The following is a 19628-nucleotide window of genomic DNA, read 5'->3' as shown; positions in this document are numbered from 1 at the left end:
GGTACCGGTAGTTAGGGTCGGCAAAACACATTATTTCTTTTCTAGTGAGACAGACTGAGTCACGTGAGGGTGGTGAAAGGGAAAGAGCAGGAGGAGAGAACTTCAGGAGAACAATGGTCACAAGCCACGGCAGGACCAGGTGTCACCCTTGTTGCCAGCAGCACCAGTCATAGGGGACAGTGGCACAGCATTGTCCAGGTTACCTCCAGTGATTGGGCCAACAAAACCATATCAGCCACACCACAATTTTTGAACCGCAAACTCTTGCCAACAGAGTGTTGACGTTTCAGAGGCCCCAAAGCACAGAATGAAATTGAACATCATGGCCAATACAATCATTCGAGCCATTGCAGCTGAGATTTAAGGTCTTCTTCCGATTGTACAATTTTCATTAATTGTTGATGGTACTCAAGATGTCTCTGGTGCTGAACACGGAGAGTGTCTTTGTTGCATGTTATGTATGACCATGACCTTGTCCCTCACGAGGAGTTTATTGGGCTATACAGGGTGTCGGAGACAACCAGGCGAGGGCATTGCGAAAGTGGCAACTGAAGGTGTTGTTGAGGCTCAATTTGCCCATGTCTGGCTACGTGGGCAGAGTTACGATGGTGCCTCAAAACATGGCAGGAAAATACACAGGTGCACAGGGCAATTGTGAGAAGGCAGCAGCCATTAGCCCTCTATGTCCATGTGTGGAGCACACTGTGTAAATCTGATTACACAGGCTGGTCTGCTCAGCCTCCCACTGATCCGATTCCCTTTCTTGGGGGTCCATCAGTTAGGTGTCCTCTTTGGCCAGTCAGGAAAGTTTAAGAGCATGTTGAATCAATTGCCACGTCCAAAGAAACACATCTGCCCACCCGGAAACCCCTATGTTCAACCAGGTGGACTGTGCGGAATACTGCTATTAGAGCTGTGCTAGGGCAGTATGAGCGGGTACTAAGCAGCCTAGAGGAGAGTAGTTTTTAGTACATGACAGTACACTTACAAATTATTTATTTCATGTTATTTTTATTTAAAATTGCATACTTTGTGCGACATACTTGTCCATAGCTGCTGTTTGAAGAGTTGAGACACTGACTGAAGGATATTTTGTTTGATTTATTGGGTTTTTCATTGAAGTAGTTATTTTGCTTTTAGAACTGTACTTATTTTAAGCTTTTTGTTCTTGTAAAGATATTGTAGTAGACTCAGGCCAGTGGCACATTTAATGACTATATAAATGTATCAAAAAAGTCAAATTAAAAGGTCAATTCAATACGGAGACTAACTTTGTGATGGTTCTCAATGGAGATTATTTTAGATGAGATCACACCATGTTCATTGTATTTATGAAAACTACACCCCATACAGTGTATGCATTGCTACCTACTGGCTTTCTTGATATTGCTAGTTGTAAGTACGAATCCTGCATACATACTGGAACTGGTAGGAGCACTGCTATAACTATTATTATTAGTGTATTATAATGATTAAACATTTGAACAAGTTGGGTAAACCCTTCAGTTAACTACTGTACCTATCAATTATTTCAGTTGTAGGAATTATGGTTCTCAATATACATTTAACATATTTACAACGTAGGCTATGTGTACAGCACTACTTTTGGTGTCCCCCCTCAGGAATTGCTCTTGAGAAAATGTAATGTAATTGTCCCTCCAAGGTTGATATCAGATTTTCGCCCCTGCACACACATGGATATACCACACACACACGATATACACACACACACACAGATATACACACACACGGATGCACACACACACATTTGTAATTACCTCAGGGAGTGACCTCACTCTGCCATGTAATACTGTAATACACAACCGTAGCTTGTTATGAGGTCCTCACTGACTTTAATCATGTTCTGATTATCAGAAACTTCAGCGATTACGACCTTCCTTCTGATTAATGAGCTACAGTGCTCTCGGAAAATATTCAAACCCCTTCACTTTTTTATTACATTACAGCCTTATTCTAAAATGTATGAAAAAAAACATTATCAATCTACACACAGTAACCCATAATGACAATGCAAAAACATACGTATTCAGACCCTTTACTCAATACATCTCCACAGAATAACTCTTAAGCTCTGGCCGCCAGCTCTAGGAAGAGTCTTGGTGGTTCCAAACTTCTTCCATTTAAGAATGATGGAGGCCACTGAGTTCTTGGGGACCTTCAATGCTGCAGACATTTTTTGGTACCCTTCCCCAGATCTGTGCCTCGACACAATCCTGTCTCAGAGCTCTACGGACAATTCCTTCGACCTCATGGCTTGGTTTTTTTCTCTGACATGCACTGTCACTGTTGTGGGACCTTATATAGACAGGTGTGTGCCTTTACAAATCATGTCCAATCAATTGAATTTACCACAAGTGGACTCCAATCAAGTTGTAGAAACATCTCAAGGAGGATCAATGGAAACAGGATGTACCTGAGCTCAATTTCGAGTCTCATAGCAAAGAGTCTGAATACTTATGTAAATAAGTTTATTATTATTTATTTTTTTAAACCTCTTTTGCTTTGTCATTATGGGGTATTGTGTGTAGAATCAGGAAGAAAAAAAAATATTTAATCCATTTTGGAATAAGGCTGTAACGTAACAAAATGTGGAAAGAGTGAAAGGGTCTGAAAACTTTCCGAATGCACTGTATATGGTTTACTGTATAAATCAATAAATATCTTTACTATAGAATCCTCATTACATTGTGTCTGTTTCTTGTCTCCTCTGTCTCAGGCTGATGACATCAGAGCGCTGCTGATAGATGCCATGCCTCCGGACGCCCTGCCCAGCTGCTTCAAGCCTCAGGCCACGGTGGTCAGCGCCTCAGTGGTCAGTACAGTGGTCATCTCTCCAGCCTCCACGCCCTCCTGCTTGTCTGCAGCCAGCAGCATAGACAACCTGGCCGGGCCCCTCAGCGAGCTCACTGTGGCTGGAGCCACTGGTCCTGCAGATGGAGCCACCGGCTCCGACAGGAAGGACAGAGAGAGTACGTAAACCCTCCGACTTTTATATACAGTATATTATAATATTATACAACTTTGACAAGCCAAGGATGGACATTTTTCTTTGACATCAACAATGATTAAAATGACTTCGCATCATACTTTTATACATATGAGAAACGGTTCGCCTGATTTGTCTGACGTATTTAATCAGTCTTGTCTGTTTTGTGTTTCATTCAACAGCCGTTGTAGACATGAACATCAGCCAGTTCCTGAAGAGCTTGGGGTTGGAGCACCTGCGCGACATCTTCCAGAGGGAACAGGTAAATGCACGTATCCTTGTGGTCCCTGTACGAGCCAATCACTTTCATGTTTACTGTTGCCCAATCATACACCTCTTGTCACTCACGCCACAAACCTAAAAAGCTCAACTCTCAATCAATCTGTCTTCCATGCTTCTCTGTCTGCAGCTGGTCTTTTCACTGGAGCTTTCCACAGTCAGTCAGTAGTATTGACTGCCTGCCTAATCCATAGAAACAGATCATCTCAGACTTTACCATGATGCATGGCCAGACACTGAAATTACCCTCATCCTGTAGAGTTGACTGCCCCCACTCGTCTCTCTATCACCTGCTCTTCTTTTCCCTCCCTCCCTTCCCTCTCTGCATGTATCTGCAGCAGCTCCAAGTGCCCTGTATCTCCTTGTCTCCAGCAGGATAGTTTAGGCTGACCTCTTCATCCCACTGCTGATTGGTTTTAGGGGGAATGTTGGGTTCCACGCAGAGCGGCGTGTGGTGTTGAGAGTGTGTGGAGTTCCATGCCAGGTGAAATCAGGCTGGGGACACGGTAGGGATGCTGGGACGGAGAGGGCTGTCATTTTCACATAGATGAGCAGATGAATCCCTACAGCAGGGAGCAGAGGGAGGAGGTCTGGAGAGCGGAAAAAATCTGACAGGTTTCTTTTCCTGATTGTTTAGACCGGCTCAATAGTTTGAGGCTCTTTGAGATAGCCAAGGATGAGGCTCTTTGAGATAGCCAAGGATGAGGCTCTTTGAGATAGCCAAGGATGAGGCTCTTTGGGATAGCCAAGGATGAGGCTCTTTGGGATAGCCAAGGATGAGGCTCTTTGGGATAGCCAAGGATGAGGCTCTTTGGGATAGCCAGGATGAGGCTCTTTGGGATAGCCATGGATGAGGCTCTGTGGATAGCCATGGATGAGGCTCTTTGGGATAGCCATGGATGAGGCTCTTTTGGATAGCCAAGGATGAGGCTCTTTGGATAGCCAAAGGATGAGGCTCTTTGGGATAGCCAAGGATGAGGCTCTTTGGGATAGCCAAGGATGAGGCTCTTTGGGATAGCCAAGGATGAGGCTCTTTGGGATTGTGAGAGAGAGATAATTCAGGGGATATTTGCTCAGTGAATAAAAAAATCAAGGGTCCTCCACACACAGTCACTAACACACCCCACACTCACACCACGGCCTCTACATACAGTCTCAACGTTATACTCTATATGCGATTGTGTGAGCGTTTGTTTATTTGTCCATATCTGAAGGTTTGTGTTTGTGTGTGGGCTGAATGATGATGATGTATGCTGCTGTGAAAAAGGATTCTCCAGTGTTGTTGATCAGTGAACATGCAGTTTAGTAGTGAGTCACCCATTTAAATCCCTCTCTTCTCCCCATCTTCTTCTCCTCCACATGGTAAGTTTATCCCCTCAGTGGGTGGAGAGATTTTAAACAACTCACTGCACTGGCCGGATGACTGAGGATAACGGAGAGAGAGAGAGAGATGGAGAGCTCTGAACCTGACTCATATCTTGGTACAATGGGTCATGGTAGGCTGCAAAAAGTGTTAGAAGAAGGGCCCCAGTGACAAGGGTCAGAAACTTTCCAGGAAATTTCCGAAAATCTTCCATGGGAAGTTAAGGCCGGGAATTTTGGGAATTTTGCTTAAATTCATCAAAAAAGTTAGCTTATAACAGTGAACCTTTTTTGTGCGATACTCAAGGCAATTCTAGGTCTTGTGGCATATTTTGGTTAAACTATCCCCAATTGAATGGAATTGCAACCCTCTGCATGCACAGTGCATTCTTCCATCACATGTACAGTGCACTTTTCCATCACATGTACAGCTGATTCTCAAGGTCTTGCGCACTAATGAGATGCTATTGAGCCCACTCTACTACACTGTCTGAGCCAAGGACTACATGCTTTCTGGTAAGTTTTGATTGCAATAATGGGTGGGGTGAATATATTTTATATGACATAGATTCTTTTTTGTTAACTAGTAAATAGTAATAATTTATAACTTGTTAACAATTTCTGCTAGTTAGTTTCTGCTACCATGTGGGTTTTAGCTTGCTTGAGCCTGCTAACTGAGGAGTGTTAATTCACCTGTTTCCATAAATGTTTCATTTTAAAACATGCTTCTTACACAAAGGAGTTGTTTAATCGAACTACTTAACTATTTATCTGTACATGGAGTTATATATATATATTTTTTTACAAATGTTTTCTAATTATTACAGGAAAATGCCACGGGCACTATCTGATGTATGGAGACATTTCACTGCAGCTAATGGAGAAGGAAAAGCTGTGTACATTTGCAAATACTGTGCCAAATCATATGTGAAGAATGCAACAAAGATGCAGAATCATCTGGCCAAGTGCATAAAGTTCCCTGAGCACTCACAACAAGCAACCTCTGACAAAAGTCCCTCTACTTCTATTCAAGGTCAAAATGATGAATCAGACACCTTATTGATAGCAACAGCTCATGGTCCTCCTGGAATCAGAAGTTTTTTTTGACTCAATGGAGGAACGTAGTCAGAGAAATACTGATGAATGTCTTGCTCAAGCTGTGTATGCAACTGGTTCACCTCTGATGCTCACATGCAATGTGTATTGGAAGAGATTTCTGAATTGTCTTCGCCCAGCATACACCCCTCCAACCAGACATGCATTATCTACGAATTTGCTGGATGAAGATTTCAAGTAAAGGTCAAGCAAATCATAGAGAAAGCAGACTGTATTGCAATCATCTCTGATGGGTGGTCGAATGTTCGTGGGCAAGGAATAATTAACTACATCTCCACCCCTCAACCAGTATTCTACAAGAGCACAGACACAAGGGACAACAGACACACCGGTCTCTACATTGCAGATGAGCTGAAGGCAGTCATCAATGACCTTGGACCACAGAAGGTATTTGCACTGGTGACAGACAATACTGTGAACATGAAGGCCGCTTGGTCTAAAGTGGAGGAGTCCTACCCTCACATCACACCCATTGGCTGTGCTGCTCATGCATTGAATCTGCTCCTCAAGGACATCATGGCACTGAAAACAATGGATACACTCTACAAGAGAGCCAAGGAAATGGTTAGGTATGTGAAGGGTCATCAAGTTATAGCAGCAATCTACCTCACCAAGCAAAGTGAGAAGAATAAGAGCACCACATTGAAGCTGCCCAGCAACACCTGTTGGGGTGGTGTTGTCATCATGTTTGACAGTCGACTGGAGGAGAAGGGGTCTCTCCAAGAAATGGCCATATCACAGTCTGCCGATATGGACAGCCCCATCAAGAGGATCCTCCTGGATGATGTATTTTGGGAGAGAGTGGTAAGCAGCCTGAAACTCCTGAAACCTATAGCAGTAGCCATTGCACGGATTGAGGGCGACAATGCCATCCTGTTTGATGTTCAGACTCTGCTTGCAGATGTAAGAGAAGAAATCCGTACTGCCCTGCCCACTTCACTGTTGCTCCAAGCAGAGGAAACTGCAGTTCTGAAATACATCAAAAAGTGTGAAGACTTCTGCCTGAAGCCCATACACGCCGCAGCGTACATGTTGGACCCCAAGTATGCTGGCAAGAGCATCCTGTCTGGTGCAGAGATCAACAAGGCCTATGGTGTCATCACTACCGTGTCTCACCACCTTGGCCTGGATGAGGGCAAGGTTCTTGGCAGTCTGGCGACGTACACTTCCAAGCAAGGGCTTTGGGATGGAGATGCAATATGGCAGTCGTGCCAATATATCTCATCAGCCACCTGGTGGAAGGGACTTTGTGGATCTGAGGCTCTTTCCCATGTTGCCTCCATCATCCTCCAAATCCCACCACCATCAGGCGCGCCAGAGCGCAACTGGTCCTTGTTTGGGAAGACACACACCAAAGCACGCAACAGGCTGCCCAATACAAGGGTTGAAAAATTGGTGGCCATCCGAGCAAATTTGAGGCTTTTTGAGTCTGACAATGAGCCATCCTCAACAAAGTTGGAAAGTGACAGTGAAGATGAGGCCTTAGAGTCTGATGTTCAAGAGGTGGACATTGAGGAGGTCCAGGGAGAAGACATGGAAGCCTGAGAGGAAGACAACCAAAGCGTTAGTTTCTAGACCATCATTTTACAGATGTATGTTGGAAACGTTTTTGGGAGATGCGATGGATCATTCAATATTCCCTTTCTTTTGTTGTTCAGTGAAACATCCCATGTGAAGAGTCAACTCATTTAATTAGAGTTCAATTTGTAACTAAGTTGTTTTTTACATTTCTATTGGAAGGATTTAGTCATTTGCAATTATGTCTACGTGTTTGTCTATGTTTCTGTCTCCATATGATATGGTAAATATATCCAATGCAAGAAACATCGACATTTAAATGGTATTCATATTAATTTGCATATATTTCCATTAATTCCAATATATTCCTGTTAATTCCCATATATTCCCGTTAATTCCCTCGGAAAGTTTCCACCCCAGAATATTCCCCAAAATGTGCAACCTTACCAGCAACTACAATTTAATAAGAGATGAGAGAGAAATTCAATTGAAAAATAAATCCAAAATAGACATTTTAATGGAATTTTAAGTGTTCTGATTTGTCATTCCAAATGTCACATTAGCAGTAGACGGTGACTTGCTGTTCTCTGCACTGTTAGCGTCCCTTGGTTCTTATTATATTATGATTGGATGTGTTTGGACAGTCCGACGACTCCACCAATCTGATTGGCTGTGTTTAGAGCAGGCTGTCCTCTGCCCCTGCTCTGGTTGGCTGAATGTGCTCTGTTTCCATGTAGATTTCGCTGGATGTCCTGGCTGATATGGGCCACGAGGAGCTGAAGGAGATTGGGATCAACGCCTACGGTCACCGCCACAAACTCGTCAAAGGCGTGGAGAGACTCCTGGGAGGACAGCAAGGTCAGAGAGCCAGAGTTCAGCCAAGATTCTGCATGCTGGATCACATCCATATTCCATTCATCTTATTCCTTATTGATTTAATATTTAAGCATTTTCTTATAAAACTGCCTTATTGACCACACTGGCTTATTGAAGAGATTTGAATGTTTTTCAGGAGGACTGTTTAACCGCTTATGAAACAACAGATGACACTGCTGCTAACGCATACCGGATGTCTCTCAGCACAACCTCCTACTTATAGAACATCGCCTGTTAGCGCTGTTACCGTGGTTTCTCATTTGTTGTTATTGTGTTCTCGTCCCTCTGCTCCAGGTGCTAATTCGTACCTGACGTTCCACTGTGCCAGTCAGGGTACGGTGCTCATAGACCTGGCCACGGACGATAAGGAGTTCCAGTCTGTAGAAGAGGAAGTATGTACTCTACATCATTATCTGTTTCTACAATGGAAACAATGTTGATCCACTGATGGGGCCAGTAGATCTTTGTTATCAGACTGATGTAGGTGCCCTGTGCAGTACTCTCCCCTTTCTGACCCTAGCTGTGTGTATCTGCTTACAGTTGCAAAGTACGATCCGAGAGCACCGGGACGGGGGCAACGCAGGTGGGGTCTTCAGCAGGTACAACATTCTAAAGGTGAGTCATAGGCACCTGGAGAGGAGACAACCTCCCAAAATCCCTTTTCTGTCCTCAATAAACACCGCTCTGTGAAAGATTTTAGTATGTAGGTCATTCTGTTGTCTCTGTAGCTGTGTATGAGTCTGACTGTGTGTGGTCTGTCTGTCTGTAGATCCAGAAGGTGGTGAATAAGAAGTTGAGGGAGAGGTACTCACACAGACAGAAAGAGATCGCTGATGAAAACCACAACCATCACAACGAACGCATGCTCTTCCACGGTAAGATACCAGTATCTCTGCAGTCTTACCTGTCAATTCTGGTGAAGAAACACAGTGGGTTCTCTGTTATAACATCTACGCTGAATGAGAGTTGATTTTGACATCGATTTTCCTCTTCTCTTTCTTCCCCTTCTCTTCCTCTCTTCTGTCAGGTTCTCCATTCATCAACGCTATCATCCATAAGGGCTTTGACGAACGGCATGCCTACATCGGAGGCATGTTCGGAGCGGGCATCTATTTTGCAGAGAACTCCTCCAAGAGTAACCAGTACGTGTACGGGATAGGAGGGGGCACAGGCTGCCCCACTCACAAAGACCGTTCCTGCTACATCTGCCACAGGTCAGACTCACTCCAGACGTTCATAAATAATATGTGTGATGTCTAGTCTGTGTATTGCAGGCAGAGGCTGTTGTGTGTATGCTGGTGTTATAATCTGTGTGGTGACGTTGTGTATTGCATGCCGTTGTATGTGGTGTTCTGATGTGTGTGTTATGAATGAATTCAAGTTACGTGTAGTATTCTGATGTGTGTTACTAGGTTGTTTATTACAGGTGTGTGTGTGTTGGGTTGTTGTGTGTTGCAGGCAGATGTTGTTCTGCAGAGTGACCCTGGGCAAGTCCTTCCTCCAGTTCAGTGCCATGAAGATGGCCCACGCCCCCCCTGGACACCACTCAGTAATCGGCCGGCCCAGCGTCAACGGACTGGCGTACGCAGAGTATGTCATCTACAGAGGAGAACAGGTCAGTCTAAAGGACTCAGCATGCTTCGGTTCAGCTGGCGCTTAGCCAGCAATACAACTGTTTGTCCATATTGAGACGCTGTAGAATAGAATAGTCAGAATATATCTAAAATAACTCAAGAAGTCTGTCATTAATTGTTGTTTTTGTCGAGGAGATCTAATTCACGCAGTTTTACATCTCACTAAGATGGTCCAGTATTTCTCAAGTGACAAAATGTGGGTGAAATTGATTAGTCTCTCGTTGAATGACAAATACTTCATTGAAGAATCCATACTGTTGACCAATCACTGACGAAGGGGAGTAGACATCGGCCTGCCTCAAGAAAAAATGTTGTGTGCACGAAAAGCTGGAAAAACCCTTGCCAAAGACCAAAACTAACAAAAACGTCTCAAAATGTCGTCATAATATATGCACAAACTGTTCCAAGCTGTTTCGGATGGGAAGCCTGCAGACACACACACACACCACAAACAGACCCATGACAATGACTTGTCTGTCCTATCCCACTGTATTCCTCAGGCATACCCAGAGTACCTCATCACGTATCAGATCCTGAAACCAGAGAGCACACCCTCCCCCACAGCCGGAGCAGAACAGAAGACCTAGTCCAGACTCAACCAGACTAACACACACCCACCTTTGCTGGGAAAGAACGAATCACAGAGACTGTTACCCAAAACATTACTTCACACATTCTGGGCTGAGCTAGGATGAACCTCCGCCCCTTAAATGAACTCTAACCCCTGGAAAGATGTCTGTCCTCCACTAGTTTCTGTTCTATTTCACTCACTATAAATGACCAGTTCCTCACAACCACCACCATTTATTTTCCCAAATGTTTTGTTTTTATTTTTTCCCTCGTCCTTCTTTAGTGTTTAATTGAAAATGTTGCCTTCACTGGGAATTGTCTAATGTTGTCGCCTGTCTCTCGCTCATGCTCCCGGGTCTCTCGCTCATGCTCCCGGGTCTCTCGCTCATGCTCCCGGGTCTCTCGCTCATGCTCCCGGGTCTCTCGCTCATGCTCCCGGGTCTCTCGCTCATGGTTGACACTGGTTACGGCCAAATAGAGAGAACCAAGCGGATAAAGTTCAGGTTAGGTTAGAGATGGGGACTCAAAGCTCATTGGTTAGTGGTTAAGGTTAGAAATAAGGGACTCAGAGCTCATTGGTTAGCGGTAAGGCTCAGAGATAAGGACTCTTGCCAGGCTGCCTTCACCTGAGTGATAGCTTCCCCAGTGAAGCATGGCTGAGACTCCTCTACTGTACCTATCACTCAGATGGATATGTAGGTAGAGATCAGGGTGGATGTACTAGTATGCAGTATACCAGCCTCACTCCCAGCCCTGTTTCTTCATCAAGCCTGGCAGGGGAAGCTGCGGTACACACCCCAGAACCAGATCATGCGTGACTGAAAACAACCAATAACCTCTCCCTTTCCAGCACACAAATATATTTTTTTTAGCTCATCAAACCTTACACTTCATTTATCCTATTAGCTCTGTATTATTTTATTGTGATATTTCCATGATTGTTTTACTTTATTGTTTTGACTTTGTTTTAAAAGATTATGTATAATGGGACCATGTCACAATGGGGACCAGACCTGGAGGTTTTTGACCTCTTTGTTTTTTTAAAGTTGAGATGATATAAGATATCCCTCTCTGGGACCATTAAGGGTTCCCTCTCTGGGACCATTAAGGGTTCCCTCTCTGGGACCATTAAGGGTTCCCTCTCTGGGACCATTAGGGGTTCCCATTAGGGGTTCCCTCTCTGGGACCATTAGGGGTTCCCATTAGGGGTTCCCTCTCTGGGACCATTAAGGGTTTCCTCTCTGGGACCATTAGGGGTTCCCATTAGGGGTTCCCTCTCTGGGACCATTAAGGGTTTCCTCTCTGGGACCATTAGGGGTTCCCTCTCTGGGACCATTAGGGGTTCCCATTAAGGGTTCCCATTAGGGGTTCCTCTCTGGGACCATTAGGGGTTCCTCTCTGGGCCCATTAGGGGTTCCCATTAGGGGTTTCCTCTCTGGGACCATTAGGGGTTCCCTCTCTGGCCATTAGGGGTTCCCTCTCTGGACCATTAGGGGTTCCTCTCGTGGGACCATTAGGGGTTCCCTCTCTGGGACCATTAGGGGTTTCCTCTCTGGGACCATTAGGGGTTTCCTCTCTGGGACCATTAGGGGTTTCCTCTGTGTTACTGGAACTGATGGGAAATCCTCAAAGGTTTCAGATTGGGACAGAAATTGAGTTATGTGAGAAAGTAAAGCAAGCTATAAGATGTTACTATTATTGTTAGAACATTACTTTGCACAAGAAAACACTGAACATCTGACTTTTCATTACCATTTCCCATCCAGTCAAACTCATCTTTTAATGGATTTGCACTTTTAAACGGGAATGATTTTTAAGTTATTTGAAAATGTATTGAAAATAACGTTGAAAAAAGATGTCCAGTATTGTACAGTGTGTAGCAGACGATGCCTTTGTAAAGCTCACCATGTTGTTAACGGATGAAGAGTGAGCTGTATTAGTACTGTAAATTATTTGTTTGTTTTTTGGTGGGGATGAAAGGGATTTTTGTAGCTGTTTTTCCCGATCTCTTTCTTGGTCACTTCCACATTCATCCCTCTGCTCTGTGTCCTCTTTGAGAAGTAAACAATAACTTTTCTTACTTCCTACTGGTTTTGTCAATCATCCTCTGGGAAATAACAGTTTGAAGCAATGGCTGGTTTGAATGCCACATCCTGTAGTCTGTATTGGAGGACACTGTCTTCTCCCTGTGTCGTCTCACTCTCACTAGCTGGGCTCTATCTGCATCTGCTGGTGTGGTACTCTGCCATCCCTGCTGTTTCAGATACCAGCTCCAGAACTGTCTGCGCTTTGACCGCGATGTTAACACATCCATTTACTGCAACCTGTTTAAGTCCCAAATAGCACCATATTCCCTATATAGTGCACTACTTTTGACGGGTTCCCTACTGGCCCTGGTCAAAAGTAATGCACTATATAGGGAATAGGGGGCTATTTGGAACTGAACCCTGGTCTTAAAGGAAAACACCACTCAAAAACTATATTTTGGTATGTGTTTCATTAGTCTGCTGTTGATAGTTTTGCACGTCAGCAATCAAGTTTTCAAGATATAGAACTTTCAAAATACAGAATGTGTCCCAGTATGAAGCGACTAATGAAACCATACCAAAAGATAGTTTGAGTGGAATTTTCATTTAATCTCCACTCTTCTCTTCAGACCAACACCTGGAGAGAGCCTCGATGCCTCTTACTCTTCCTACTACAGTCCTTATCTTATTTTTTCACCATTTTATTTAGTTTTTCTGGTGCTGAAAAGATCCAGTAATGAATGACACACTGACTACCATGTACCACAGCTGATTTGGAGACTAATGTAACACTCCTCAGTGTTGTAAAGAAGTATTAATAAAGTACATAACTGTTCACATCTGACCAATGCCTCTTCCCTGCTACTTTTCTCACAATCAAAGTAGTTCACGGAAGATTGTTTTGTCTGAATGGCTTTTGTTGAAGTTAAATGTACATAATGTAAGTGTTCCTCAAAAGGAGCATGACCTTGTATTGACTACAGCTCATTTTTCTTTCAACCCAACACTACATACTAATACTGTGCGGAACATTCATGGAAATGTCCAGAGGAAAAATGTACTCAACACTGTGAAACAGAATTGGCTGTGCTATGCTTTCCTGTAGAGGGGAATTGATTTTCAGTGAAGTGGGGGAGATGAATAGCTGTGAGGACAGAGTTGACCATTACTTCAGCGATCACCAGCAGGAAAAGATGTCAGTCAAACTTCTCATTCAGGGGGCCGATTAGAAATGAGTCGATCAAAACAAACAATCTCTCCACCTGTTTGTCACACAGAGCTATTGTGTTCTCCCCTAGATGATGTGAATGGCATTAGAGTAGGGCCCGGTTTCCCGATAGCGATGGAATTTAGGCTTACGAGTGTTTAACGACGGACCTTTCCTACAATGGCCGAAGATGTAACATGCATTTTCCCAAAACAACATGCGCTGGCATCAGGGAGAACGGTCACTAATTGCATCGTTGGAGCATGTGTAGCTACTGATAGGATAGAAAGAAAGGGAGTGCTGCTTTTGGATCAGCTCTATCCATTCAAATCTTATATTAACATTCTAATTATGTCACAATACGGATGACGGATTAGCTCCTAGACCTAGAGAGATAAACTACGTGACCAAATGTATGTGGACACCTGCTTGTCGTACATCTCATTCCTAAATCATGGGCATTAATATGGAGTTGGTTCCCCCTTTGTTGCTATAACAGCCTCCACTCTTATGGGAAGGCTTTCCACTAGATGTTGGAACATTGCTGCAGGGACTTTCTTCCATTCAGCCACGAGCATTAGTGAGGTCGGGCACTGATGTTGGGCGATTAGGCCTGGCTTGCAGTCAGCGTTCCAATTCATCCAGAAGGTGTTTGATGGAGTTGAGGTCAGGGCTCTGTGCAGGCCAGTCAAGTTCTTCCACACCGATCTCGACAAACCATTTCTGTATGGACGTCGCTTTGTGCACGGGGCATTGTCATGCTGAAGCAGGAAAGGGCCTTCCCAAAGTTGGAAGCACAGAATCGTCTAGAATGTCATTGTATGCTGTAGCGTTAAGATTGCCCTTCACTGAAACTAAGGGGCCTAGCCCGAACCATGAAAAAACAGCCCCAGACCATTATTCCTCCTCCACCAAACTTTATAGTTGGCACTATGTATTGGGGCAGGTAGCATTCTCCTAGCATCCGCCAAACACAGATTCGTCCATCAGACTGCCAGATGGTGAAGCGTGATTCATCACTACAGAGAAGGCATTTCCACTGCTCCAGAGTCCAATGGCGGCGAGCTTTACACCACTCCAGCCGATACTTGGCATTGCACATGGTGATTTTAGGCTTGTGTGCGACTGCTCGGCCATGGAGACCCATTTCATGAAGCTCCTGACTGACAGTTATTGTGCTGATGTTGCTTCCAGAGGCAGTTTGGAACTCTGTAGTGAATGTTGCAATCGAGGACAGAATTTTTATCTGGCGTTAGGCCATAAAGCTTAGGCTACGAACTAACTGTAGCCCTTCAGCACTCGGCGGTCTCGTTCTGTGAGCTTGTGTGGCCTACCACTTCGCGGCTAAGCCGTTGTTGCTCCTAGATGTTTCCAATTCACAATAACAGCTCTTACAGTTGACCGGGGCAGCTCTAGCAGGGCAGAAATTTGATGAACTGACTTGTTGGAAAGGTGCCATTCTATGACAGTGCCACATTGAAAGTCACCGAGCACTTCAGTAAGGCCATTCTACTGCCAATGTTTCCTATGGAGATTGTATGGTTGTGTGCTCGATTTTATACAACAGTAAGCAAGAGGTGTGGCTGAAATAGCCGAATCCACTAATTTGAAGGGGTGTCCACATACTTTGGTATATGTAGTGTATTACCACCTACGGCTGCAAATATTGAGGGGGCTTATTCTAATGCTTACCCAATAAAAATGCACTGAATAGCCTACTGTTTATATTTTAATACGGTCATCTTGGTTTTCTTTTGAAGACAAATTGTATACGTCGCTTGTTGTATCAAATGCAAAGACCTTGGCAATTTTGTATTTGTAGTCAACTTTGTTCTGAAGTTATCGGCAGTCGCAGAGAGATGGAAAAAACATGTGATTCTTCTATGTTTAGAAAAGGCGGTGGGACGGCAAAAACCATCTAACGTCGCGCTTTGGCTGATGTACCAGTGGTGAGGCAGGCGTTTCACATGCTGACTACACCGGGCACGCGTGTGCCATCCCGCGCATGTTGATTTTGTCCATCCACACCAGTCGCGATCAGGACAAGCAGGTTGAAATATCAAAACAAACTCTGAATTAAGAGCGTTTTCAAGTGCAATGTTAAAAACGATGGTTTTGGGAAACAGTTCGGAGATTTAACGATATGCTCCTACGAAGGTTCTGACGATGAATTTAGCATTAAAATGTGTTTGGAAAAACCAGGCCCTGGGGACGTATACCATGGGTATGACAAAACATTTATTTTTTTCTGCTCTAATTACGTTGGTAACCAGTTTATAATAGCAATAAGGCAAATCGGGGGTTTGTGATATGTGGCCAATATACCATGGCTAAGGGCTGTATCCAAAAAGAACAGCGGTTAGTTGTGGTATATTGGCCATATATTACGAGGAGTGCCTGGATACAGCCCTTACCCATGGTATATTGGCCACATATCACAAACCCCCGAGGTGCCTTATTGCTATTATAAACTGGTTGGCCATATACCCCATGCCTTATTCCTTACATTTAAACTAGGGCTTGCTGTAGCTCTTAAATGATTTCTGGCTATTCAAAGTCATCTTTATTTATTAGTGTTTGCCATTAGGTATGCGAACTGTTTTCTCCTGCTATTTTGAATGAAATGTTTGATTATGTTAATTCTGCATTTCTTCAGTTTGTAAACTGTGAGCAATAATAAATCATGTCAAAGTTGCTCGTTTTTTCGTTAGCTATAGAAAATATCAATGTGACCTAAAAATAGGATATGATGACAATGGTTTTCGTAATTGCTCAACAAATCATTGTAGCCTAAAGGCAGGCAGGAATTGAGCTTCAAGTAGGCCTACAGATATTCTGCAATTAAAACATTTAAATAGGCTAATTAACCATGAAGTGGGAAATTAAGTGACGTTGCCATAGACCTAATATGTTGACCTTTAGATTATTCGTTAGGCTACAGTGAAATGCCTAAGCTTTTAGATAATACTGTATAGCCTATAGGCCTAATAGATACGAAAATTGAAGCAGCTCAGATATAGTGATCTAACGGGTTAATAATACTAGGTAGGTCTATCGATTGTACATAAATGAAAGTTATGTTAATATTTTTGCCTAAATCTAACTATTATATAATTCGGTTATCTCGGTTTTCTTTTTTTTATGTATCCTTGATTCACTTGTTTATAAAAACATTGCGAACTATATATTAAACTATGAAGTTTTCGGTGGTCAGAGACAGATAAACGTCTTCATCCTATGTTTAGCGGTTATTTGATGTGTCTAAAGTGACGCGAGTGGGCATACGGTGATCTAACCACGCACTTAACTGTTCTTAATAATAATGGTAAGATTGCAAGCGATTTCAAGTGCAACGTTAAGAAAGTAGTTTTTGGGAAAAGGCTCGGAAATGTCAACATGGTCTTAGGTCCTTGTATGATGTTCTAACGATTCATTTAGTATTAGGATGATTTTGGGAAACAGGTTCCAAATGCTCTAGTTGCCGCCCTAATAATGAAAAGAAATGTCTTCAAAAATGGAAGGAAGTTGGTAGGAGGCAAGATCAGATGGAACCATTTTAGCCAATGAGAGGGCAGATACGCGTGTGAACAGGCACAACGGTTTCCACTAGATAACGCAGTCAAAATTGTCTTAAAAAATAATGAAAACAAAAATTAGTTTTCATTTAAGGTTAGTATTAGGCATAAGGTTAGCAGTGTGGTTAAGGTCGGGGATAGGTTTAAAATCACATTTTAAGAAGATCAATAGTAGAATTAGGCGGGGTTTATGACTTTGTGGCGGTGGTAACTAGTGACGACCAGGCGCAACTCCGATTTTTTTAACCAGGTAGGTCAGTTAAAGTACAAGTTCTCATTTACAACTGCGACCTGGCCAAGATAAAGCAAAGCAGTGCGACACAAACAACAGAGTTACACATGGAATTAACAAACGTACAGTCAATAGCACAATAGAAAAAAAATCTATAAAAATCCTCGTAAAGTGTTTTTTTATCAAAGTTGCCGGGGTGTCACGTGTCCTATATCGTTACACTTACAACAACCAAATCATTACGAAAATCCTATATTATCAAATAAGCCACACGTAGCAAATAAGACATTGCATTTTTTTGTTAACCAAATTCGACACTTTCTCATTGACCTCCATACAAAAACGTATTGTTTGGTAAGCGAAAAAATAAACGCCATCATCTCTCTGGCATTAGTCCCTTATTGGAAGGAGAGGATGAAAACCAGAAGTTATTCGGTCTTCCAGGACCGACATGAACAGCCCTGCACTAGAGCTTGTATGATGTGTGTAAATTCTGCATAGTGTATAGGCCTAAATACTTATAGGGAGCGGATTTGCTCACGTCTGAAGTGGCATTTGATTAATACTTATAGTCTGACAGAATATGAGAAAACAATAATGAAATCAATGTGTTATAGCGTGTTTTTTGTCATCTAAATGGCTAGGTTCCAGGTATAATCCCCACGATGTCATCATTTTACCCAACAAACACCTACAATGTGATTTCTATGGAGAGATTAATGAGGACGTGGAGTATTAAGATCACCCACTAGGGGGTGCTATAACCCTACAGTTATTTTGTGATATGCAACCCAGCTCTTCGAGCCTTATTCTAGTCATTGCAGACAGGACCGGACCTACTGTACACCAGTGATGAACAGACCATCACAATCCATTAAGCTTTGCGGCAAAGATCGCTGCATAGTCTAAAGCTGGCTACATCTAAACACCAGCCTTTTATCTTTGTGAAATGACTTAGAAGTAAGTCGGCCTTTGATTATTTTGACATAATTATCTGTGCTTGCATTTAGGATCTTGTGATAGGAATGAACAACATTTTTTAAACCCAAGGTTATATTTAACTAGGCAAGTCATTTAAGAACAAATTCTTATCCCAACGATGCTGGGCCAATTGTGCGCCACCTTAAGGGACTCCCAATCACGGCTGGTTGTGATACAGCCTGGAATTGAACCAGGGTCTGTAATGACGCCTCTAGCACTGAGTTGCAGTGCCTTAGACTGCTGCGCCATTCGGGAGCCCCAAGAGCTTTGCACACCTGGATTGTACAGTATTTGCACATTATTATTTTTAAAATTCTTCAAGCTCTATCAAGTTGGTTGTTGATCATTGCTAAACAGCCATTTTCATGTCTTGCCATAGATTTTCAAGCTGATTTAAGTAAAAACACTCAGTAACATTCAATGTTGTCTTGGTAAGCAACTCCAGTGTAGATTTGGCCTTGTATTTTAGGTTATTGTCTTGCTGGAAGGTGAATTTGTCTCCCAGTGTCTGTTGGAAAGTAGACTGAACCAGGATTTTTCCTGTTCTTAGATCTATTCCGTTTCTTTTTATCCTAAAAAAAACTCCCTAGTCCTTGTCAATGACAAGCATACCCATGACATGATGCAGCCACCACCATACTTGAAAATATCAAGAGTGGTACTCAGTGATGTATTGGATTAGCCCCAAACATACCGCTTTGCATTCAGGAATAAAGTACATTTCTGTGCCACATTTTTTGCAGTTTTACTTTAGTGCCTAATTTGCAAACAGGACGCCTGTTTTGGAATGTCTTTATTCTGTGTTGGCTTCCTTCTTTACCCTCTTATTTCGGTTAGTATTGTGGAGTAACTACAATGTTGTTGATCCATCCTCAGTTTTCTCCTATCATAGCCATTAAACTCTGGAACTGTTTTAAAGTCACCATTGGCCATGGTTTCCTTCCTCTCCGGCAACTAAGTTAGAAAGGACGCCTGTATCTTTGTAGTGACTGGGTGCATTGATACACCATGCTCAAAGGGATATTCAATGTCTGCTTTATTTAAAAAAATGTTTTACCAATCTACCAATAGGTGCCCTTCTTTGCGAGGCATTGGAAAGCCTCCCTGGTCTTTGTGTTTGAATTTGTTTTTGAAATTCACTGCTTGTTTGAGGAACCATACAGATAGTTGTATGTGCGGGGTACAGAGATGAGGTAGTCATAAAAAAAATATGTTAAACTATTATTGTACACAGAGTGGATCCA

General features: G+C 43.0%; 1 protein-coding gene and 2 pseudogenes across 1 annotated transcript; 2 read left to right on the top strand and 1 right to left on the bottom strand.

Annotated features, from left to right (window-relative positions):
- The window catches only part of LOC111981611 (poly [ADP-ribose] polymerase tankyrase-1-like), a 145886-nt pseudogene extending 132653 nt beyond the window's left edge, over positions 1-13233 (top strand).
- Positions 1-19628, bottom strand: part of LOC111980224 (uncharacterized) — a 401020-nt pseudogene that overhangs the window by 297500 nt on the left and 83892 nt on the right.
- Positions 4127-8013, top strand: LOC139029475 (uncharacterized). The gene is made up of 2 exons (XM_070449524.1): positions 4127-5164; positions 5476-8013. The coding sequence occupies exon 2, from the start codon at positions 6185-6187 to the stop codon at positions 7307-7309; it is 1125 nt and encodes a 374-aa protein (XP_070305625.1). The 5' UTR covers positions 4127-5164; positions 5476-6184; the 3' UTR covers positions 7310-8013.

Source organism: Salvelinus sp. IW2-2015, linkage group LG20 (assembly GCF_002910315.2).
Source record: "Salvelinus sp. IW2-2015 linkage group LG20, ASM291031v2, whole genome shotgun sequence".
Classification (NCBI taxonomy): Eukaryota; Metazoa; Chordata; class Actinopteri; order Salmoniformes; family Salmonidae; genus Salvelinus; species Salvelinus sp. IW2-2015.
The sequence above is the reverse complement of the archived record's forward strand: the minus strand, read 5'-3'. Positions and strand labels throughout refer to the sequence as shown.